This window comes from Oncorhynchus tshawytscha, linkage group LG01, assembly GCF_018296145.1.
Source record: "Oncorhynchus tshawytscha isolate Ot180627B linkage group LG01, Otsh_v2.0, whole genome shotgun sequence".
In the NCBI taxonomy this organism is placed as follows: Eukaryota; Metazoa; Chordata; class Actinopteri; order Salmoniformes; family Salmonidae; genus Oncorhynchus; species Oncorhynchus tshawytscha.
Window position 1 is genome coordinate 89,456,363 of NC_056429.1, and position 25,619 is coordinate 89,481,981.

General features: G+C 41.7%; 1 protein-coding gene across 1 annotated transcript; it reads right to left on the minus strand.

Annotated features, from left to right (window-relative positions):
• Positions 1 to 2,256: 2,256 nt before the first annotated feature.
• On the minus strand, positions 2,257 to 23,769 carry LOC112259746 (PHD finger protein 10-like). Its single transcript, XM_024434376.2, has 12 exons — positions 23,598 to 23,769; positions 12,659 to 12,765; positions 12,215 to 12,345; positions 11,874 to 11,957; positions 11,599 to 11,723; positions 9,066 to 9,215; positions 8,255 to 8,364; positions 8,010 to 8,154; positions 7,691 to 7,834; positions 3,503 to 3,611; positions 3,129 to 3,317; positions 2,257 to 2,530 (listed from the first exon to the last, which is right to left on the minus strand). The coding sequence occupies exons 1-12, from the start codon at positions 23,664 to 23,666 to the stop codon at positions 2,409 to 2,411; spliced, it is 1,485 nt and encodes a 494-aa protein (XP_024290144.1). The 5' UTR covers positions 23,667 to 23,769; the 3' UTR covers positions 2,257 to 2,408.
• Positions 23,770 to 25,619: the final 1,850 nt, after the last annotated feature.

Below are 25,619 nucleotides of genomic sequence, written 5' to 3' on the forward strand. Positions count from 1 at the left end.
TTTGAGCTTGTCAGCTCGGGGATTCAATCTTGCAACCTTTCGGATACTAGTCGAACACTCTAACCACCTGATTACATTGCACTCCACGAGGAGACTGCATGTTACGCGAATGCAGTAAGAAGCCAAGGTAAGTTGCTAGCTAGCATTAAACTTATCTTATAAAAATCAATCAATGATAATCACTAGTTAACTACACATGGTTGATGATATTACTAGTTTATCTAGCGTGTCCTGCTTTGCATATAATCGATACGGTGCGTATTCGCGAAAAAGGACTGTCTTGCTCCAATGTGTACCTAAACAACAATGCTTTTCTTAAAATCAATACACAAGTATATATTTTTAAACCTGCATATTTTGCAAAAAAAAAAATCCAGGTTTGCAGGCAATATTAAGCAGATGAAATTGTGTCACTTCTCTTGCATTCATTGCACGCAGAGTCAGTGTATATGCAACAGTTTGGGCCACCTAACTTGCCAGAATTTTATGTAATTATGACATAACATTGAACGTTGTGCAATGTAACAGGAATATTTAGACTTATGGATGCCACCCGTTAGATAAAATACGGAACGGTTCCGTATTTCACTGAAAGAATAAACATCTTGTTTCAAAGATGATAGTTTCCGGATTCGACCATATGAATGACCTAAGGCTCGTATTTCTGTGTGTTATGTTATAATTAAGTCTATGATTTGATAGAGCAGTCTGATTGAGCGATGGTAGGCACCAGCAGGCTCGTAAGCATTCATTCAAAACAGCACTTTCGTGCGTTTTGCCAGCAGCTCTTCGCTGTACTTCAAGCATTGAGCTGTTTATGACTTCAAGCCTATCAACTCCCAAGATTAGGCTGGTGTAACCGATGTGAAATGGCTAGCTAATTAGCAGGGTGCGCGCTAATAGCGTTTCAAACGTCATTCACTCTGAGACTTGGAGTGGTTGTTCCCCTTGCTCTGCAAGGTCCGCGGCTTTTGTGGAGCGATGGGTAACGAGGTGGCTGTTGTCTATGTGTTCCTGGTTCGAGCCCAGGTAGGGGCGAGGAGAGGGACGGAAGCTATACTGTTACACTGGCAATAGTAAAGTGCCTTTAAGAAAATCCAATAGTCAAAGGTATATGAAATACAAATGGTATAGAGAGAAATTGTCCTATAATTCCTATAATAACTACAACCTGAAACTTCTTACCTGGGAATATTGAAGACTCCTGTTAAAAGGAACCACCAGCTTTCATATGTTCTCATGTTCTGAGCAAGGAACTTAAATGTTAGCTTTTCTACATGGCACATATTGCACTTTTACTTTCTTCTCCAACACTTTGTTTTTGCATTATTTAAACCAAATTGAACATGTATCATTTTATTTGAGGCTAAATTGATTTTATTGATGTATTATATTAAGTTAAAATAAGTGTTCATTCAGTATTGTTGTAATTGTCATTATTACAATAAAAAACATTTTTTTTAAACGGTCAATTAATCGGTATCGGCTTTTTTTGGTCCTCCAATAAATCGATATCTGCGTTGAAAAATCATAATCGGTCGACCTCAAATAGAAAGTATCTAATTTCAACTGTTGGCTCATATACATTGCAAGTAAGAGGGCAATTTATACAAGTTCACAAAAGACCAAGCCAGGCTTCAGTTGTTGAACGTTGATATGTTAACTGAATGGGCTCCTAAAAAAAAAAATAACAGAGGTTGTTGAGTGGAACACTGACCTTTCTATGCCATGTGGCGAGCGTTCACATGCATATCGTTAGTGTCTTGCTGCTGCTTCCAACTGCCTATTGGACTCCACACTCTCACCTATCAGATGACGGGGAGCTGCATACGTCTCTCTCTCTTAGTGTGGTCTACCTGTTCGCCACGTGGCAGCTGCTATAAGACTTCACACCAGGGCCCAAAGGGACCATAAGAGGCAAACTGATCTCTTTGGCTCTCACCTGAACACAGCTGTTCAGATGCTTCACAAGGCCACCTCTCCCAAGTGACTAATTGGTCACACTTAAGCCAGTCCTTACGCATGAGCAGCTATTGTGGTGCCTGCTGTATGTGTGGATGTATTGACTGTGTTCTTAGACATGTCACAACAACAACATGTGGTTGATTTAGAGTTCTATTGTAACTTATCAGAAATGAATAGGCAGTATTAGGTGGCACTACTTTGACGAGAAGTTATTGGGGCACAATGGTAGGAAGGGCATTTTAGGGACATCATCTGTGTTTTAATACAACTTCAGGGCAGACATGGGTTATATAATTTTTTAAAAACATTTACTGGCAAAAAATGTTTAACTTCAGTGGCAATAACGTTTCAAATATAGTTAAGACAAAGCAAATCCATAGATATACACAGGATTACAAAACTTAATCTTAACACGATCTAAAGTACAAGAAGTATCAAAACAGTTAGCTTATTGATTTGGTCACATTCTTTTTATGTGCAGATTTAGACTTTAGTTGTTTTTTTCTTCCTCTTTTCTTCTTGGGGGTTGAGGACTCCTTGTTGCAACACTCACAAACCCAGCAACCTGAGGAGAAAAACGATGTGGACCGGCTGTAATACGTAACATCAACCCAAAGGCTAGAAAGCAGACTACATTGTGGGATCCATCAGACTAAAAGGCATTTAAGACCAGCACTTTCTGACATTTGATTTCAACACTTCTAAAGCATTTAGACCAGATTCCGAACATTAACTTTCTGATGTTTCATTTGCAACAACGCTAATTATAGCAAGTTGAGGTAACACACAACCCTTCATGACTGCACAAAAAAATAATCTTTAATGCCAGTCTTGGAAAACTCTAAAAACAGATTTCTAATTTAGCCTTATTCACCAAGTTCAGATGGCTATGCAAATTAATGTTATTTTCACATAAAACCAGAAATTCAAATCACCCCAGAACTCCATAAAAGATGACATAAGCTACAATGAGAGAGAAAGAGAGTGCAACAGCAAGACAGAGCTTCTCTTTTTTTATACCCCCCCCTTCCATCTTTCAAGTAATCACTGATCTAATACATATTGATAGGTGTAAGCAACGATTCCATCAGAAAGGTTTCACCAAGGAAAGAAGGAATGATGCATCCTTAAAGTATTTGAACAGACCCAGAGAGAGAGCTCACCTAGAGGGATGGAGTCCAGGCCCACGCAGAAGGAGTGGAAGCCCCGGTCACACGTGTCACAGAACATCATCTCCTCCTCATGGTGGGGATGCTTACACACCGTGCACGTCTTACACTCCATGCACTGCCACGGGTAGGTCTTAATCAGACCCACCAGCTCCTCACCCATGTCCAGGCACGATGGGTGAGCTGGGACGGACACACACACAAACGCTCACACCACAGCACTTCTCCAAAACACTGTATAATTCCAATTTGTGATCCCAACAATTCAGATTAAGTTCTGTTGCTCATATCTTAGAGGCTTTATGGTCATTATGAACAAGCCTGTGCAATTTGTCAGTTTTAATTCAAAAACAAGCAGTTCCACTTACCACTGTTCTTGCACTGTGTGCAGTGAATGAGAGCTTCTGGCTTTCCTTCCTTGTTGGACTCCTTACCCTTCTGGCAAATGCCACAAATAGCATTGGGCATGACCTTAGGCTGCAAGGACAGAACAATGCTATCATGTTTAGCAACCAGACCTAGTGCACCATGTGACACAGGGCTTCTGGGCAACACACATTGTACAAGGTGTTAAATCCATTTGGATGTGCCATGGTGTCCCCCACAGCTGCTCATAACAGGTTAAACAGTTGAATGTCCCTCCGGTAGATGCCGAGCTGTTTCCACACATTGTGGTCCCACATTTATAAAAAGGTAGCTAGCCAAAGTGATTTCTGACAGGAGGAAAACTCTTTCCCTGCAGGTATTTCATTACATGACCTCATTACAGTCTCTGTGCTGCGAACACAATCAAAACATCTCTGTACATTCTATTTGTTTGAAATCTTTATTTCAATGGTGAACTGTGTCTAAAGACTGACATATCAAAGGTTTTCCTACATAAAAAGTATTAGATTAGATAAGAGCAGTAAAAGCCTTTCTAAAACAAACAACGAAACCTGTGGGAGGGTGAACCGGAGGTTAGAGACACACAGTTGAGTTAATAAAAGGACAGCTAATTTAGCTGACATCCTTCTCCACAGAAAGAGGGGTGCCAGCTAAACTTGGATAAATATTTATCCAAAGAAAGGTATGACACCTTTGCCATTACACTCAAATCATGCATGTAAGACATGACATTCTAAGAGAGAGAAGTGTACAAGTCAGGAACAAATTTAACACTAACTGTACCCACTTAGGCAGACAGTCTGCACAAATATTGGGAATGACAAGTGTGCAATCAGTTAGGAGGATATAGCCCATGAGGGATGAAGTAGGTTTCTATGTGTTCGTGGAAATATAATCATTTTTCAAAATGTCAAACGTTTGGTGTTGCCATCCTGAAATGTTGTCTTTGACTGGTGCAAAACAAGAAGAGAAGGCTACATATTTTGTTAGGCTTCAGATGGCTACCCCTGCAGTGTAGTGCCAACTAAGGATATTCATATCATTATCAGTATGAAAATAAATAATTTTTGTGTGTTAGGCTTCAGATGGCTACCCCTGCAGTGTAGTGCCAACTAAGGATATTCATATCATTATCAGTATGAAAATAAATACATTTTTTGTACAGCTCCTGAACTCTAACTTGCATTAAAATTATAATGAAGTCAACTTTAAGGCTATGTTCTCTATAGCTAGGTAATTATTCTGCAAGTACTGTATTGACTTTAGCCTTAAAATCAATGAGCGCCGATTAGAAAGTTAGTGTTAAATTCCAAACACATCTAAGATATATAGTTTATTTGTATGCATTACATACTAAGAATAAATGTTTAAACTTCTAAAGTTTGGTTTACACTCAAAATAAATTATTCAAATTCCCTTTGGAAACATGCTGATTGGAAAGTTAACAGACAAATCAATCCCTGTGGAAAGTTATGAACACTCCACAGCAATCAATGACCAAATCCGGATGTAGTGTAGTAATACCTGTCATGCTACATTAGGCCTTACTGCTCTTACTGTCATTCTTAGCAAACTAACTTTTATTAATATCCCATGTTGCCTTGCAGTAAGACAGAGAGTAAATGACCAGAAGGTAGATCATGTTGATCCCAGAAAAGCCATACTCCTACCTGAACACAACAATAACTTTCAGAGGCAATCGAAAGCCTTTTTTTTTTTAAAGCCAACATATAGAAAGTATATTAACAGGCCTCTGGCACAGTAACATTGTGTTCTCCAGTCTCAAACAAAGAACAGTATGTAAGGTTATTTCAAACAACTGCAGAATACTGCATTAAAAGTACTGACAACTTGAATTATAAAACATTCAAAACACTCAAGTAATACTGTAGTTGAAGTGCTACTACTAAATAAAATGGATGCATCTTATAAAGTCTGTATCATAACAAGAAATACTGTGTGGTTTAAAAACAATTAATCTAACAGCCAAATATATCTGCTCACATGTCTCAAAGGGATAGTTCATCCAAATGATATATTGGTTTCCTTACCCTGTAAACAGTATATGGACAGGGTATGACAACAATCCACGCTTTGGTTTCGTTTCCAAAGGAACCGTTTCTAAATGCTAATGTTTTAGCATTTGTGACACAAAGCCGCTTCAAGTCATGGGACTGATATTAGCATTTTTCACACATCACGCCCAAATCATCAGAAATGTATTGTTAAAGTTCCATGAAGTCACTTGTAAATTATTTGAACATGAAAAGGCTAATAAAAATTGGTCCCATGACTTTAAATGGATTTGTGCCACAAATGCTAAAATGTGGAAACAATGCCATGGAAACGAAACCACAGCATGGATCGCTGTCATACCTTGTCCATATACTGCTTACAGGGTAAGGAAACCAATGTCATTTTGTAATTTGGGTGAACTATCCCTTTAATTAGTCTGAAGCCAAGTAGACAGAAAAGAGGTATATTAAGACGTTCAAAGAATACAGTGAAAAATGTACAAGTCTTCAGGACCAATCGAAAGTGCTGTGAAGAAAAAGTTCCAGATGTGACAGAACTACGCCAAAATGTTATTGCTTATAAAGTCTGATATAGAACCATCAGTGTTTCAACCAATGATGTATATAAACCCTGGATTGCTGATGCTATGTTTTGGCCAATGAGAGGCTTTGATGTCACCAGTCAACCATATTGGCACTGCCCAGAAGAAGCAGTCTTCCATAGGAATTCCACAGAATTTCAATTAAAATGTTAAGGACAGAATTACATGTAAATATGTTGTTGTTGTTGTAGTAGCAGGGACAGTAACAGTACTTTCACAAAATAATAATACCTTAATGCTAGAATCCTTAGTAGATACATCAATTTTGGGATTTCAATTAATTATCTATACCCATTGATTTTTGAAGAATATCATTTATAAATGCCTCATGAGCTTAGTTCAACTGTTGTACACCATCAATACCCAAAATAGAAGCTTGTTTTACTCCAATGTTTGTAAACAAAGTAAATTGTAAACAAAGTAACCAAGAGACTGAAAAACAGCTTCAATCTCAAGGCCATCAGACAAGTTAAAAAGCCATCACTAGCCGGGTACCACCCGGTTACTCAATCCTGCACCTTAGAGGATCCTGCCCTATAAACATAGACATGTAATCCCTGCTCACTTTAATAATGTTTACATACAGTATTCTATTCTGCTGTATTTTAGTCAATGCCACTCCGACATTGCTTGTCGTAATATTTATATGTTTCTTCATTCCATTATTTTACTTTTAGATGTGTGTATTGTTAGATATTACTGCATTGTTGGAGTTAGGAACACAAGCATTTCGCTACTCCTGCAATAACATCTGCTAAATATGTGTATGTGACCAATACAATTTGATTTGAACACTGTATAGCCTCAAAATGGTTAAAACTCTACATTTGGTATAATGGATGGTCAGTCCTTGCATCCATAGTTCTGTCTCTGAATTTGAGAGTGGTTACATTCCTCTAGGCCCATCCCTCAGATTTTTACCAAAACAGAGACAAGGTGTATGCTTTTTTATTGTTTCAATTAAGGATTTTAGCTTTAAAGGACAATGTTTTTATACTTTTTTTATGTTAAGTCATCTAGTGTATATACTGTATATAAATCATTGGTTTTAACCATATGGTTGATCTGGAACCATCATGTATTTTAACCATACGGTTGATCTGGAACCATCAGTATTTTAACCATACGGTTGATCTGGAACCATCATGTATTTTAACCATACGGTTGATCTGGAACCATCAGTATTTTAACCATACGGTTGATCTGGAACCATCAGTATTTTAACCATACGGTTGATCTGGAACCATCAGTATTTTAACCATATGGTTGATCTGGAACCATCAGTATTTTAACCATATGGTTGATCTGGAACCATCAGTAGCAAACTGGACCAAGTGAAAGAGGGAAGGCAGAAAAAGTCCACAGACTTGAGTGTTGCCCCAAATAAGAACTATTGCCACCTGGTGGAGTATGTGTGTGAGAGAAGTGACAGGGCCAGAAAACAAAGGAGAGTCTCTCTATTGAAAGTGCTGAAGAATCTGGAAGGGGTAGTAGAGAAGGGGAAAGGGAAGAGAAGTGCTGTTGGAGAAAGTCAGGGGCTTTTTTCTTCTACCTTGTACCCAGGGACAGATTTGTGTTGGTTGGGGCGTGAGGTGGCATCTTTAGCCGGGGTGGCAGTCCTGTCCTTGGCCTTGCCCTTTGACTGCACTCCACTGTCCTGACTGTCCCCATCTGAGGTGTTTCCAGATGAGCTGTCCTGTAGACACAATTCAGTTCTTACTATTCAAGCAAGCTGCAAAAGAGCTTACATTGAATCAACTTACAGAGCATCTCTAGGCATTTACTGGTAATACAATAAAACTTGTCTTCGTATCTCTTGCTCTGAAATCAAGTGAATTGTGTAAAACCAGTTCAAGGATCCAGTTCCTTACTGAATTTTTCTTGCCCTCTTCTCCCTTGTTGTCATCTGCATGGTCCGAGTCCCCATCACTGTCCAGGGCAGGCAGCTCCGGGTCCAGGGGGGGCTCGAACAGGGCTGTGTTCAGGGGCAAGTAGCGCAGCTCGTTGGGAGAGTACCTGTATCAAACACAGGAACATCAATTTATCAGCTACTCAAATATCTTTAGAGGTCAGGACCTGCAATCATGAGACTAGTTTTTTTGTTAGTGAACCTTACCTTTTGTAGTAGTCCTGGAACTGCCCAGGGATGAGGGCCACTGGATAGGGTCCAGTCTTGGTTCTCTCTGGAGGAAGGACTTTATACCTCCCTTGGGGTACTTGGATAATCTGTTAGAAAGTTAGTTGAAACTTTTACTCCTTCAATTGCAAGTTCAACTCCACATAGATAATACAGTTAATGAATGTACCGATACACACTGAGTGTACAAAACATTAGGAACACCTTCCTAATATTGAGTTACACCCCCTTTTCCCCTTAGAACAGTCTCAGGGTATGGACTCCACAAACTGTCAAAAATGTTCTACAGGGATGCCGGCCCATGTTGACTCCAATGATTCCCGCAGTTGGGTCAAGTTGGCAGGATGTCCTTTGGGTGGTGGACCATTCTTGATACACATGGGAAACTGATGAGTGTGAAAAATCCAGCAGCATTGCAGTTGACACAAACCAGTGTGCATGGTACCTGCTACCATACCCGTTCAAAGGCACTTAAATATTTTGTCTAGTCTATTCACCCTCTGAATGGCACACATACACAATCCATGTCTCAATTGTGTCAAGGCTTAAAAATCCTTCTTCAACATGTCTTCTCCCCTTCATCTGCACTGATTGAAGTGGATTTAACAAGTGACAACAATAAGGGATTATAGCTTTCACCTGGATTCACCTGGTTAGTCTATGTCCAGGAAAGAACAAGTGTTCCTAATGCCTTGTACACTCAGTGGATCTACTCAAACATGGCAAGGGAGTTCTTATAAACACAAAAGACTAATGGAGCTATATGTCTTTATTCGTGGAATTAACGTACATGTGTCTGAAGGTCAAAATAGGCCCTTCTCTCTTCCATCCTTTCCCTGTTGAAGTTACTGTTGAACTCAGCAGCTTTCTTGGCAGCTTTCTGTATGTACTCTGGCACTTTACTGGCTTCAACCTTCTGAGGCCTTTGTTGCTGCATTTTCTAGGAGATAAAAAAAAATGGAATAAAAACTTTCCAACAACATATTGAATAACCATGTCAACTTTAAATGAAAATACAGTTCAGGAGTTGTCCTTGTTTTTGGTCACATTAGATGTTGAGAGTCTATATACCAGCATTCCCCATGTGGGGGGGCTGGCAGCCTAACTCACTATTTGCGAGACAGAGATACTAACGAATATCCACCACAAACTTTATTCTAGAGCTGGCTGAATATGTTTTGACCTACAGCTATTTCAGGTTTGATGATGAATATCACCTCCAAACGAATGGAACATTGATGGGCTCCACAATTAAAAATCCACCACTTATTGTGTATAGGACAGGTTGCAATTTATGCGATAAATTGGTTCATGTCAATTGCCAGCCAAAAAATAAATTTCAGCCAGGTTCTTTTACACCCTCTTCCAAATGGTAGCTATAAATGCAGAGGATGCGCACAGTGCAACAATATAATGAAGTGTGAATATTTCTGCCACCCACATACAGGAAAACGGTTCCAAATAAATGACATTATTAAATGTCCATGTGGGCTGTGCTATGTAGGTAAAACAGATAATCTGTGAACATAAGTACATTTTAATGACCTAAAACATGACATTTCTACCTTTAGATTTTGTGGCATAGAGAAAGTTAAGATATCAGACATGGGAGGTGATATGAATAATACTGAGTAAAAGGGAATGTTTTGTGATTTTCACCCTCCAGACATTATTTCTTAAAGGTCTTAATGATGAAATGCCTACGTGTGTTATGTTGTAAATTTGAACATGAATTATGCCCCTATTTCAGATTACTCTGATGTTTTTCGTACGATGTACCCAATGATTCATGGAAACTTGCTTGGTAGGTCTATGTCCTCATTGTGGTTTAACAGACATGTTTAATAAGTCTTATTTACCCACTTTATTTGAATATTTATGAAATGCATATTGTTATATTTGGTAGCACTTATTTGTTTTCCTTCGCCCCCAACCTCTTTTGATGCGTGGAACAGATGTGGGTGCGGCTAGGTCTACATAAGGGGGCACATTTTTTTTTTACTCACAAAAGCTCTGACGAAGGTCGTGAGGCCGTTACGTAAGCTTATTAAAGATCAGTGATACTATCAGGAGCTGTGTGCAGTTTCCTTTTTACCGCATCTTGTTTGTGAAAGAAAAGCTCATTTTTTGTCCATTAAAATAGCATGAAATTGATCAGAAATACAGTGTAGACATTGTCAATGTTGTAAATGACTATTGTAGCTGGAAACGGCTGATTTTTTAAACGGAATATCTACTGGCCCATTATTAGCAACCATCACTCCTGGCAGCTTCGTTAAATATTACCCGCAAAACACCAGTCTCAACATCAACAGTGTAGAGGCGACTCCGGGATGCTGGCCTTCGAGGCAAAGTTCCTCTGTCCAATGTCTGTGTTCTTTTGCCCATCTTAATCTTTTCTTTTTATTGGCCAGTCTGAGATATGGCTTTTTCTTTGCAACTATGCCTAGAAGGCCAGCATCCCAGATTCGCCTCTTCACTGTTGGCGTTGAGATTGGTGTTTTGCGGGTACTATTTAATGAAGCTGCCAGTTGAGGACTTGTGAGGCGTCTGTTTCTTAAACTAGACACTAATGTACTTGTCCTCTTGCTCAGTTGTGCACCGGGGCCTCCCACTCCTCTTTCTATTCTGGTTAGAGCCTGTTTGCGCTGTTCTGTGAAGGGAGTAGTAACCAGCGTTGTATGAGATCTTCAGTTTCTTGGCAATTTCTCACATGGAATAGCCTTCATTTCTCAGAACAAGAATAAACTGACGAGTTTCAGAAGAAAGTTCTTGGATTCTGGCCATTTTAAGCCTGTAATGGAACCCACAAATGCTGATGCTGCAGATACTCAACTAGTGTAAAGAAAGCCAGTTTTATTGCTTCTTTAATCAGGACAATAGTCTTTAGCTGTGCTAACATAATTGCAAAAGTGTTTTCTAATGATCAATTAGCGCTTTAAAATTATAAACTTGGATTAGCTAACACAACGTGCCTTTGGAACACAGGTGTGATGGTTGCTGATAATGGGCCTCTGTTCACCTATGTAGATATTCCATAAAAATACAAATCAGCCATTTCCAGCTACAATATCCATTTACAACATGAACAATGTCTACACTGTATTTCTGATAAATTTGATGTTATTTTAATGGACAAAATGGATATTTCTAAATGACCCCAAACTTTTGAACGGTAGGGTATATAGAAATCTGCAAACACAAAGCTAACTTTGCATCAATTAATATGTCACTGTTGCTGAGCATACTACCTTGAGTACTAACATTAGTGGTACTCTGAACAGAGTACTAACATAGTGATACTCTCTGAACAGAGTGCTTACAGAGTACTCTTCTGTTATCCTCTGGCGCTCCCTCTCTTGGAGGATTACAGAATACTCAGCATGTTTTCCTGGGTACTCCTTGATCATCAAATCAATCACTTCATCACTTCGTAAAGCAGTCAAGCCTGGAAAAAAATATTCACAATTAATTATTGTATCCACGAGTAGCCCAATTCCCCAAAACAACTCTTGGGGAGGCTTGAGGCCCTGATGGTTTATGCTGAACTCTAAGCTCTTCCTGATTATGCAACAATTCCATGTTTTTCACTTCTCACCCAATGTGCACTGTGTCTCTGTGATGACATTTTGCTCCCTCAGATATAGCTTCTCCTTGTGGGAGAGGTCTCTCCTTTCCAAATCTAAAAGAAGAATTTATTGATTGATTGAATTGATTAGGTAATTAAAAGTAAGACTGCTCCAGCCAGAGACAACATTAATGATTGAGGATAAAAACAATCAAACCTGGAGGCTTATTTCCATTGAGATAAGGCATGGTTAGTCAGAGATTGACCCGTATGATCTACAAATAGGCTATAACAAGACTACTAGCCTAATAATCAAATTGACACGCAATGATCCTACTACACCATACAAGCCGAACATTTAGTCACATTACCTGGATATTTTCGCTTGAATGAAGTGACTCCCAGATATTCACTGACTTGTTCTTGTAACATATAGTACTCCCCACTACCGTCTGACGGCCACCTGTACTCGGTCAGATTTTCTGCTGAGAAGTATGTGGGCCTGGGGAAACACATATGACTGAAAAGTTAAGAGCAGGGTAGAAGTATTAAGCCTGTTTGAAAGACGGACTCAATGTTATTGGACACATAGGCTGCGTTTAGACAGGCAACCCAATTATGATATTTTTGACCAAGCAGATCTGATGTGAAATTATCTGATTTGTCAAAAGACCAATTAGTGGAAAAAATATCAGAATTGCACTGCCTGTGTAAAAGCAGCCAAAGTGTTTGTAATGGGGATTGGACATGGTCTATTAGAAAGTAGTGATGAAAATATTTCAAACTACGCCTTCAGATACAAACTGACCACATACCCAAGTTCCTGACTGGAGGTGTCGCAACTTCTGGAACTGTCACCTGAACCCATGCGCTGTCTTTTTGGAGCTTGACTGCCATCATTGGACACTTCCTCAATGTCATCCTAAAATGATAGCCAATACAGTTAGAATACACAAAACACCTGAAGTATTACTACTTGTTAAAGTTTTCTCCAAAAATAATGTTTTTGGGATGTTTTCAGATCTCAAGGGGTGAGTTAATTTCCTCTGTTGTGTCGATCCAGCAAGCACCATTCCCCCCTCTCATTCGATAAAGCTGGCCTAGAGGTAGCCCGATTGCCTTCCACTGTGTACAGCAAAAGGCATGCACATATACATAGAAACCACTAAACATCGCTTGTCTGTCACAAATGATGAATAAAATTATATTTGAACTTACTCTGCCGATTGTCCATGGGGTTGGTCCATCAGCTGGTCAAAATGTAAGACAAAATATCCACAGGAAATCATTATTAAACGAATTCAAAACGCGAGTTTGTGGCAAACAAGATTGTGGCAAACAAGCGACAAATGCATACTAATCGAAGTACACAAGATGGAAGTACATGCACGCGACAAATGCATACTAATCGAAGTATTGGAGGTGTTTACATGGTTTTTCTTATGTACCGTGGCACAAAGTCGGGTAAATAACACTTTCCTGTGGATATTTTGTCTCTAATTTCGACCAAATTAAGTACCAACAGCACAGGAAGAGTAAATTAAAATGTACTTGTATTAAACATTCTGCAATTGTAACCCCATCCCTGTGTCTCTCCTATTTTCAGTTCGCTACAGCTAACGTTAACTGCAAAAAACACTCAAACAGGACTGTTTTATCTCCATCTCTTCATTCAAAGACTAAAATCATGGACACTCTTACTGACAGTTGTGGCTTGTTCGCGTGATGTATTGTTCCCTCTACCTTCTTGCCCTTGCTATTGTCTGTGCCCAATAATGTTTCGTGCTGCTGCCATGCTAAGTTGTCTTAGGTCTCTATTTATGTTGTGGTGGCTCTTGTCGTGATGTGTGTTTTGTCCTATAATTTTAATCCCAGCACGGGAGGACTTTTGCTTTTTGATAGGTCGTCATTGTAAGTAATAATTTGTTGTTAACTGACTTGTCCATTAAATAAAAAATAAAGGACACTTCAAGTTTTTGCTGTGTTTTGTTTCAGACTGTATACCAATAATTGTTATCACAATCTGATTTAGGCATTCCTAGAGGAAAAACAGAGAGCATTGGATTTGGACTGTGGTCTAACGACACAAGCACAATGTACGATGCAAACAAAAACAATGAGCAGAGGTAAAGACAGTTTCAGGTTGGATATTCGACGGATATTCGCCTGTAATTTTCCTTATGTCCACCAACAGCAGTTAGGGACCGTCAACATAGTGACAAATCACATTTTTCAAATTTCAATAGCTCTTTAACCATTACTCCTAAAAAACTTTCAAAACTGGTTGTAGCTAACCCGATGGCATAGACACACAATGTGTGTTACGTCTCGCACTATTTTAAATTATTTATTTATATTTTTGAATTTCAATAGCTTCTTGGTCATGTGACCTACTGACTTCAAACAAGGTTCAGTGTCCACTCAGTGGGCATACATATCGGCCTACATATTGCACACCCTTTACTTTGTTGATTTTCATCTCACACGTTTTTACATGAATTTTTCCAAATGTAAAATTTCAATAGCTCCTTGGTCATGTGACCTAATGATCTCAAAAAAGGTTCAGAATGTCCACTGACTATGCCTTCGAACATCAAAGTGTGCGATTTATGTCTACTTTCATCTCATGCTATTAGACTTAAATCTGTAAGCCTGAGACCCACACTCAGAAGTAATTTGGAGAAAAAGAGTATCTGACCGATAGACCCCCTTGTACGCTCAAACCCTTCCAGGACATTACAATCTCACATCGCAGGATATTTGATGGTCCCTAGACTCCTTTCTAACAGTCCTCAAGCTTCAATAGGATAGTCGTTGACTGTGTAACGGTTGAAATTCAGATTCAACGTTATCATTTTAGTAAGTCTTATGGTCGGGTATAAAATGTTGTCTCCAGTTTCTTGCTTTCTCAGGTCCTGCTGAGTGGATGGTATTGATGCCTTTTCAGTCTAGCTCCAGTGGGGTGTCATTATGTTATAAGCACCACGCCACCCCACTCCCATTTCATAACACCCTCTCACCTTCTACCATTTGTCTACACTCCAAGAACCATGAGAGCCCTCTAGCTGTAGACGCCCCAAGATCCATGACAACTGAGATTCCCATATCCATAGTCTTCTTAGCTTGCCGGTCTAAAAGCGTTTTTGTCCTTACTTTGTTGAAATATCAAAGAAAGTTTGTGTGACTCTGGTAAGTCATTTCAAGTGAAAGCCTAATTTTCCCTGGTACAAAAATGTATACTACTAACGAGTTCTGTTTATTTTGACTATGCAGCATAAAAATCTTAATGGGAGCTGAAAAACACTTTCACAGCTGTATGTTATAACAGAAATACTACAGCTCAGTGCAATGGTAAATGTTAAGTCAGCTGTGGGATATGGACAGTAGAGGGGGATGCTGTTGTACTGACAGTAGAGTCATCACTATTTCAGGACTTTTCTTTCGATGAGGGTCACAGCACTGGAGAATAACCTGGTTCTGGTCCAGATGTACCGGACTCAATTGCCTCTAAAATAGAAAATAAAGATGTGTTTGCTTGTACACTGGTCATCCTTATGCACTCCATGCAATACTTGCTGTTGTTTGTAATAGTTATTGTCATGTTTTTGGAAATACGTATTTTTTAAATTTATTGTATTTTACCTTTATTTAACTAGGCAAGTGAGTTATGAACAAATTCTTATTTTCAATGACGGCCTAGGAACAGTGGGTTAACTGCCTTGTTTAGGGGCAGAACGACAGATTTGTACTTTGTCAGCTCGGGGATTTGAACTTGTTACCACTACTCTAACCACTAGGCTACGCTGCCGTCCCAGTATAACTGTCCTTTGTTGTTGGCATACAGCTGCATGGTACTGTGACAGTTGTCATGTTGTCCATTAAGCTGGTCACAGCGCTGTGGCGAAGAAACAATTGCGAGGTGGTGGTTGCGGTTGTGAGGTCTACAGACAAAAAGTCCTCTCTCCTTCTCCATTTCAGTTTAAAACTCTGCAGCCCCACAAATGCTTGTGGGTGAGGTAATAAATAGTAGTCATAACATGACAATAAGCATTTTTTTAATCACAATTCTAAAAAGTGTAAAAAAATGTCATACAGTGTAAAGGATGAACATAGAAGTACATTAGATGTGCACCTAACCAAGTCTAAGGACATGTAATAACACTATGTAGATAACTGGAATTGGAGTTGAATGTTTCTGATGTACACTTGAATATTTACGGTCCTTATGTCACTTAAGTAAATAGTTAATGTGTCATCACGTAAACACAGTATTGTCAGCAATAAGACACTGACTACATAACACCTTATGTATGTGTCACACCCTGGTCTAAGTATTTTGTGTTTTTCTTAATGTATTGGGTCAGGCCAGGGTGTGGCATGGGGTTTTTGTATTGTGGTGTGTTTTGTCTTGGGGTTTTGGTGTGTATGTATTGGGATTGTAGCTAGTGGGGTTATCTAGCAAAGTCTATGGCTGTCTGGAGTGGTTCTCAATCAGAGGCAGGTGTTTATCATTGTCTCTGATTGGGAACGATATTTAGGCAGCCATATTCTTTGAGTTTGTCGGGGGTGATTGTCCTTAGTGTCCTTGTTCCATCATTGTTAGTTTTCACAAGTATAGGCTGTTTCGGTTTTCGTTTCGTTCATTACGTTCTTTGTTTTGTAGTGTTTGTGTTAATTCGTGTTTACGTTGTTCATTAAACATGGATCGCAATCTACACGCTGCATTTTGGTCCGACTCTCCTTCACACCTAGAAAACCGTAACAGAATCACCCACCACCAACGGACCAAGCAGTGTGTCAACAGGCAGGAGCAGCCCAAAGAGGAGATGCGCTATAAGGATTTCTGGACATGGGAGGAAATCCTAAACGGAGAAGGACCCTGGGCTCAGCCTGGAGAATATCGCCGCCCCAAAGAAGAACTGGAGGCCGGCGAAAGCGGAGAGGCGCCGGTATGAGGAGGCAGCACGGCGACTCGGAAGGAAGCCTGAGAGTCAGCCCCAAAAATTTCTTGGGGGGCTCAGGGAGAGTGTGGCAGAGTCAGGAGTCAGACCTGAGACAACTCTCCCTGTTTATCGTGAGGAGCCAAGGAGGAGACCAGAACCAGAGCCGGTGTTGGAGGTGAGCGAAACAGAGACTGTGAAGGAGTTAATGGGGAAATTGGAGGAGAGAGAAATGAGGGAGTTTCTGTGTTGGTGCTTTTTGCATGGAATTCGCCCGACGGAACGTGTCGGGGATTTGATGGCACCTGGGTTAGCGCTCCATACTCGTCCTGAGGTGTGTGTTAGTCGGCTGGTGAAGTTGGTGCCAGCCTCACGCACCAGGCCTCCTGTGCACATCCCTAGCCTTGCACGTCCTGTGCCAGCACTGCTCTCAAGATCTCCAGTACGCCTTCACGGTCTAGCCCATCCTGTGCCACCTCCACACTCCAGCCCTCCGGTAGCAGCTCCCCGCAGCAGGCTTCCTGTGCGTGTTCTCGGTTCAGTACCACCAGTACCAGCACCACGCATCAGGCCTACAGTGCGCCTCGCCTCTCCAGCGCTGCCGGAGCCTTTCTCCTCTCCTGCGCTGCCGGAGTCTCCCGCCTGTTCAGCGCAGCCAGAGCCTCTCTCCTCTCCTGCGCTGCCGGAGTCTCCCGCCTGTTCAGCGCAGCCAGAGCTGCCAGCCGGCATGGAGCAGCCAGAGCTGCCAGCCGGCATGGAGCAGCCAGAGCTGCCAGCCGGCATGGAGCAGCCAGAGCTGCCAGCCGGCATGGAGCAGCCAGAGCTGTCAGTCTGCATGGAGCAGCCAGAGCTGTCAGTCTGCATGGAGCTGTCAGTCTGCACGGAGCTGCCAGTCTGCCAGTCTGCAAGGAGCTGCCAGTCTGCACGGAGCTGCCAGTCTGCAAGGAGCTGCCAGTCTGCAAGGAGCTGCCAGTCTGCAAGGAGCTGCCAGCCTACATGGAGCAGCCAGAGATGCCAGTCAGCGTAGAGCAGCCAGATCTTTCAGTCTGCCAGGATCCGCCAGTCGGCCGGGATCTGCCAGATCCGCCGGGATCCGCCAGATCCGCCGGGATCCGCCAGGATCCGCCAGTCGGCCGGGATCCGCCAGGATCCGCCAGTCGGCCGGGATCCGCCAGGATCCGCCAGTCGGCCGGGATCCGCCAGTCGGCCGGGATCCGCCAGGATCCGCCAGTCGGCCGGGATCCGCCAGTCGGCCGGGATCCGCCAGGATCCGCCAGTCGGCCGGGATCCGCCAGTCGGCCGGGATCCGCCAGGATCCGCCAGTCGGCCGGGATCCGCCAGTCGGCCGGGATCCGCCAGGATCCGCCAGTCGGCCGGGATCCGCCAGTCGGCCGGGATCCGCCAGGATCCGCCAGTCGGCCGGGATCCGCCAGTCGGCCGGGATCCGCCAGGATCCGCCAGTCGGCCGGGATCCGCCAGGATCCGCCAGTCGGCCGGGATCCGCCCGGCCGGGATCCGCCAGGATCCGCCAGTCGGCCGGGATCCGCCAGGATCAGCCAGTCGGCCGGGACCCCGCCAGTCGGCCGGGATCCGCCAGATCCGCCAGTCGGCCGGGATCCGCCAGATCCGCCAGTCGGCCGGGATCCGCCAGATCCGCCAGTCGGCCGGGATCCGCCAGATCCGCCAGTCGGCCGGGATCCGCCAGATCCGCCAGTCGGCCGGGATCTGCCAGTCAGCCAGGATCTGCTGAAACCACCAGCCAGCCAGGATCTGGTAGATCTACCTACCTGCCCGAGCTTCCCTCAGTCCCGAGCTTCCCTCAGTCCCGAGCTTCCCCTCAGTCCCGAGCTTCCCCTCAGTCCCGAGCTGTCCTTCAGTCGAGCTGTCCTTCAGTCCCGAGCTGTCCTTCAGTCCCGATCTGCTCCTCAGTCCAGTGGGTTTCCGGGACTACTAGGCCATGGTCGGCGGCGAGGGTGGACTATCCAGGGACGCGAGGAGAGGGGACTAAGACATTGACTGAGTGGGTTCCACGTCCCGCGCCAGAGCCGCCACCATGGACAGACGCCCACCCGGACCCTCCCTATTGTTTTGAGGTGCGTTCGGGAGTCCGCACCTTAGGGAGGTGGTTCTGTCACGCCCTGGTCTAAGTATTTTGTGTTTTTCTTCATGTATTGGGTCAGGCCAGGGTGTGGCATGGGGTTTTTGTATTGTGGTGTGTTTTGTCTTGGGGTTTTGGTGTGTATGTATTGGGATTGTAGCTAGTGGGGTTATCTAGCAAAGTCTATGGCTGTCTGGAGTGGTTCTCAATCAGAGGCAGGTGTTTATCGTTGTCTCTGATTGGGAACCATATTTAGGCAGCCATATTCTTTGAGTTTGTCGGGGGTGATTGTCCTTAGTGTCCTTGTTCCCATCATTGTTAGTTTTCAAAAGTATAGGCTGTTTCGGTTTTCGTTTCGTTCATTACGTTCTTTGTTTTTTAGTGTTTGTGTTAATTCGTGTTTACGTTGTTCATTAAACATGGATCGCAATCTACACGCTGCATTTTGGTCCGACTCTCCTTCACACCTAGAAAACCGTAACAGTATGATACTTAATCTCCCTAACAAGGCATATACAGTGGGGAGAACAAGTATTTGATACACTGCCGATTTTGCAGGTTTTCCTACTTACAAAGCATGTGGAGGTCTGTCATTTTTATCATAGGTACACTTCAACTGTGAGAGACGGAATCTAAAACAAAAATCCAGAAAATCACATCGTATGATTTTTAAGTAATTAATGAGCATTTTATTGCATGACATAAGTATTTGATACATCAGAAAAGCAGAACTTAATATTTGATACAGAAACCTTTGTTTGCAAATACAGAGATTATACATTTCCTGTAGTTCTTGACCAGGTTTGCACACACTACAGCAGGGATTTTGGCCCCCTCCTCCATACAGACCTTCTCCAGTTCCTTCAGGTTTCGGGGCTGTCGCTGTGCAATACGGACTTTCAGCTCCCTCCATACATGGCCCCATCCATCCTCCCCTCAATACGGTGCAGTCGTCCTGTCCCCTTTGCAGAAAAGCATCCCCAAAGAATGATGTTTCCACATCCATGCTTCACGGTTGGGATGGTGTTCTTGGGGTTGTACTCATCCTTCTTCTTCCTCCAAACACGGCGAGTGGAGTTTAGACCAAAAAGCTCTATTTGTGTGTCATCAGACCACATGACCTTCTCCCATCCCTCATCTGGATCGTCCAGATGGTCATTGGCAAACTTCAGACGGGCCTGGACATGCGCTGGCTTGAGCAGGGGAACCTTGCGTGCGCTGCAGGATTTTAATCCATGATGGCGTAGTGTGTTACTAATGGTTTTCTTTAAGACTGTGGTCCCAGCTCTCTTCAGGTCATTGACCAGGTCCTGCCGTGTAGATCTGGGCTGATCCCTCACCTTCCTCATGATCATTGATGCCCCACGAGGTGAGATCTTGCATGGAGCCCCAGACCGAGAGTGATTGACCGTCATCTTGAACTTCTTCCATTTTCTAATAATTGCGCCAACTGTTGTTGCCTTCTCACCAAGCTGCTTGCCTATTGTCCTGTGGCCCATCCCAGCCTTGTGCAGGTCTACAATTTTATCCCTGATGTCCTTACACAGCTCTCTGGTCTTGGCCATTGTGGAGAGGTTGGAGTCTGTTTGATTGAGTGTGTGGACAGGTGTCTTTTATACAGGTAACAAGTTCAAACAGATGCAGTTAATACAGGTAATGAGTGGAGAACAGGAGGGCTTCTTAAAGAAAAACAAACAGGTCTGTGAGAGCCGGAATTCTTACTGGTTGGTAGGTGATCAAATACTTGTCATGCAATAAAATGCTAATTCATTACTTAAAAATCATAATGTGATTTTCTGGATTTTTGTTTTAGATTCCGTATCTCACAGTTGAAGTGTACCTATGATAAAAATTACAGACCTCTACATGCTTTGTAAGTAGGGAAACCTGCGAAATCGGCAGTGTATCAAATACTTGTTCTCCCCACTGTATACAGTTGAAGTCGGAAGTTTACATACACCTCAGCCAAATACATTTAACTCAGTTTCACAATTCCTGACATTTAATCCTTGTAAAAAGTCCCTGTCTTAGGTCAGTGTTACAGAAATTAAATTCCTATGTTTTAATATCCAAAAATGTATACATAGGCATTATTGATAAAAATTCCCTTAACAGTCAGTTAGGATCATTCTATTTTAAGAATGTGAAATGTCAGAATAATAGGAGAGAGAATTATTCATTTCAGATTTTATTTCTTTCATCACATTCACAGTTGGTCAGAAGTTTACATACACTCAATTAGTATTTGGTAGCATTCCCATAAAATTGTTTTACTTGGGTCAAATGTTTCTGGTAGCGTTCCACAATAAGTTGGGTGAATTTTGGCCCATTCCTCCTGACAGAGCTAGTGTAACTGAGTCAGGTTTGTAGGCCTCCTTGCTCGCACACATTTGCGACCCAGCTTTAACTTCCTGACTGATGTCTTGAGATGTTGCTTCAATATATCCACATAATTTCCCTTCCTCATGAGGCCATCTATTTTGTGAAGTGCACCAGTCCCTCCTGCAGCAAAGCACCCCCACAACATGATGCTGCCACTCCCATGCTTCATAGTTGGGATGGTGTTTTTCAGCTTGCAAGCCTCCCCCTTTTTCCTCCAAAACATAACGATGGTCATTATAGCGGCCTTTCAGGTTATGTCGATATAGGACTCGTTTTACTGTGGATATAGATACTTCTGTACCCGGTTCCCCCAGCATCTTCACAAGGTCCTTTGCTGTTGTTCTGGGATCGATTTGCACTTCTTGCACCAAGTATGTTCATCTCTAGAAGACAGAACCCGTCTCCTTCCTGAGCAGTATGATGGCTGCGTGGTCCCATGGTGTTTATACTTGCGTAATATTGTTTGTACAGATGAACGCGATACCTTCAGGCGTTTGGAAATTGCTCCCAAGGATGAACCAGACTTGTGGAGGGCTACAATTATTTTTTAGGTCTTGGCTGATTTCTTTTGATTTTCCCATGTCACGCAAAGAGGCACTGAGTTTGAAGGTAGGCCCAAAGTGGCCCAAAGACTGACTGGGTTAGTAACTTTATTTAACATGTTTATAATCTTTTGACAACAGTGACGGCAGTTAAGACCATTTATGATATAACACAATGGATGGCTAATTCGTCATACTGCATTGATATTTGATATTATTTATAACGTGTTTGCAAGTTGTTTTGATTGAATGTTTTGCATGCCAACTGAGGTTCCATGTGCTGTGCCTAGGAATGAAGACAAAAGAGTTCAACAGAGTAAAGAACACAAACTGGAAGTGCAGTCTTTGTTGTTGAAAACGTATGCTATATCCTATCCACACTGAAGAGGCTCTGACATGTACATCAACCAGGGATAAAGAGAAAGTTAACACGGTGAAATGTTTCATACTTAATTGAAGTAAAGTGTCTGTTGACATGTTGGAAATGATGAAAGGTATACAATTTCTGTGTAATTTGTCAATATTAAATGTTTATTCATTGATATACTGGCCACCTTTACTGTGGTTACATGTTCAGTATATGTATTGACCAGCAAACCCACTGCAGCCTACCTTACTAGCTCACTCTCATCCCTGCTTTGGACAATGAATAGCATGAATCTCATACTTTGCCCTTTATGGTTGATATTAACGATGAAAGGAGATATCCGTCTCTCTCCTATTGTGTACCGCTGTTAAATACTATGGTAAAATAAAATAAAAACAGGGAAAATAAGTACTTAGAACTACCAATTATTGTAGATAAATATTAAAGAAAAGGGTAAACACAACACTGGACTGAACCCCCTAATTGTCAAACTAATATTAATGTACAACAATATAGAAGATACATGACTAGAGGTTACGCAATGGGTGTATATCCACTGCACGCTTAGGTGTGTAATTGACATGACCAAGGAGCTATTGAAATTTAAAACTATCAAAAAATGTACATTACATCAAGAGATTTTACAGTACACAAACAAGTGTGCAATATAGAAGGGTAGTCAGTGTACATTCTGCACCTTGTTTGAAGTCAGTAGCGCACATGACCAAGGAGCTATTGACATTTTTAATTTAACATTCATGTAAAATCATGCGAGATGAAAATGGACAAACTAGAGTGTGTGCAATATAGAAAGAATGGAAGTCAGTGGACATTATGAAACTTGTTTGAGTCAAGTAGGTCACATGCTATTGAAATTTGAATGTAAAAAAAACGCTACCTAACTAATTCAACTAGGAATACAGAATGCTGCTCACATTTCCACATGTTTATTCGCTTTGGAAAGCGAATGAATGTCCAAATCGTGTAAATAATTCCCGTGCAATGTTGTGCGCAATTTTTCCAACATCATGACACTTATTTGGAGGTTTGAACGCGCGAATATCCAACTTGAAACTGTCTTTACCTCGGTAAACAATGATACGCTGACAGTACTAAACAGCTAAGATGCTAGATGCTATGCTAGCTAAGTCAATTCAGGTAACGCTATGGCTAGCTAGTACCGTAAACTGTCTAGTCGTTAACTAACGACGACACAAAAGTTAGAACACATCGACCCACGACAGCTAGATTGCTATCAATTGTATTTAACTAGCGAAACGGCAGTAGGTTGAATTAAACAGTTGTGTTGTCAGCTAACTAACGTTAGCTACCTTAGCCTGTTGTGTCTTCAACACAATATGTATGTGGCCAGCAATGTGTAACGTTATACTGGTATTTCTGATCCGATATATTTGCCAAGTTTACCTTTATAGACTGAGCTCCCGGGGTTGCAGGGTTGCTATCGCAAGGTCTGGTTGGGAGAACAGTAGCCATGTTTAGCGGTTACTGTGCTGCTAGCTTCAGAGATGCACACCAGGATAATAATGTTACCGACTGGAAACAGAGACAAGGAACAAATCTTCTACAAGTGGCGGTAAAGCAAGTCTTTGGATGGGGAATACATGTTTGCCAACATTGGCTACATCGTACAAATTCATGAAAATAAAAATGTGCTTTTAGGTCTTCATTTAAGGGTTCGGCACAAGGTTTGCATTGTGGTTGAGGTTATGTTTAAAATGTCAATTTAAGAAATTAAATTGTAGTAATAATTATGACTTTGTGATTTGGTAACTAATGACAACCAAGTATGGGTCACGGCATACGCGGAAAGTGGGCGTGGTGAAATAAGTGGGTGCATCATCAGCGAACTGTGATTGGTTAAACAGTTTTGATAGATTCAAATTGTGTTTTTTGTTTTATTAGTCAGGATGCACATGGTACACAACTCCAACGAAATGCTTAACTTGCAGGTTCCTTCTTGACAATGCAACAAAAATGAAAGATAATATCAACAAAGTAAATGGCTCAGTAGAATAGAATACACATTTTAGCATAAGTATAATACAAGAAGGCACAATTTATAGTCCAATATTAACATGTGTTTTGGGGAAGGGGGATAGGGTGGTGAGTGTTTTTTAAATTGTGCAGTATTTAGCAATCTTAACACTCTTGTAGCAGCAGTTGTGATGTGTGTGTAGCATGAGTGTATACATGTGTGTGTTTGGTCAAACACTGAAATGGTTCCAATCGTTTTTTCACCATTCATTTTCCCTATAGGGGATTTTAGAACTACTTCAGAAAAGGTCTGTTTCATTATTGCTAGAAAAAGTAGTCAATTGTCATAGAGTCAACGTAAAGGAGTACAAATGTGCTTAACATGTCACAAGTTCTATGGACTCACTGTGTGCAATAAGTGTTTAACATGATTTTTGAATGACTACCTCATCTCTGTACCCCACACATACAGATAATTGTACGGTCCCCTCCGTTGAGCAGTGAATTTCTAACACAGACTCAACCACAAAGACAAGGGAGATTTTACAATGCCTCGCAAAGGTCACCTATTGGTAGATGGGTAAAAAAAAAAGCAGACATTGAATATATCTCTGAGCATGGTGAAGTTATTAACTAACACTTTGGATGTGCCAAGATACAGGCGTCCTTCTTAACTCAGTTGCCGGAAAAGAAGGAAACCGCTCAGGGATTTTACTGTGAGGCCAATGGCGACATGAAAACAATTACAGAGTTTAATGGCTGTGATGGGAGAACTGAGGATGGCTCAACAACATTAACATTTAGGTTAGTATTGTGGAGTTACTACAAAGTGAAAAGGAGGAAGGAAGCCTGTACAGAATAAAACATTTCAAATACATGCATCCTGTTTGCAATGAGGCACTAAACTGAAACTACAAAAAAATGTGGCAAAGAAAAGAACTGTCCTGAATACAAAAGCGTTATGGTTGTGGCCAATCCAACACATCACTGAGAACCACTCCATATTTTCAAGCATGGTGGTGGCTGCATGATGTTATGGGTATGCTTGTCATCGGCAAGGACTAGAGAGTTTTTTTAAATACAAAAAAAACGGAATAGAGCTAAGCACAGGAAAAACCGTAGAGGAAAACCTGGTTAAGTCTGCTTTCCAACACACTGGGAGACAAATTCAACTTTCAACAGGACTATTACTGAAAACACAAGGCCAAATATACACTGGAGTCTCTTACCAAGATGTCATTAACTGTTCATGTGGCCTAGTTACAGTTTTTACAAATCGGCTTATTTAGCAGATGTTATTGCAGGTGTAGCGAAATGCTTGTGTTCCTAGCTCCAACAGTGCAGTAGTATTTAACAAATCAACCAACTTGACAGAGCTCATAGAATTTTTAAAAGAATGTGCAAATATTGTACAATCCAGGTGTGCAAAGCTCTTAGAGACTTACCCAGAAA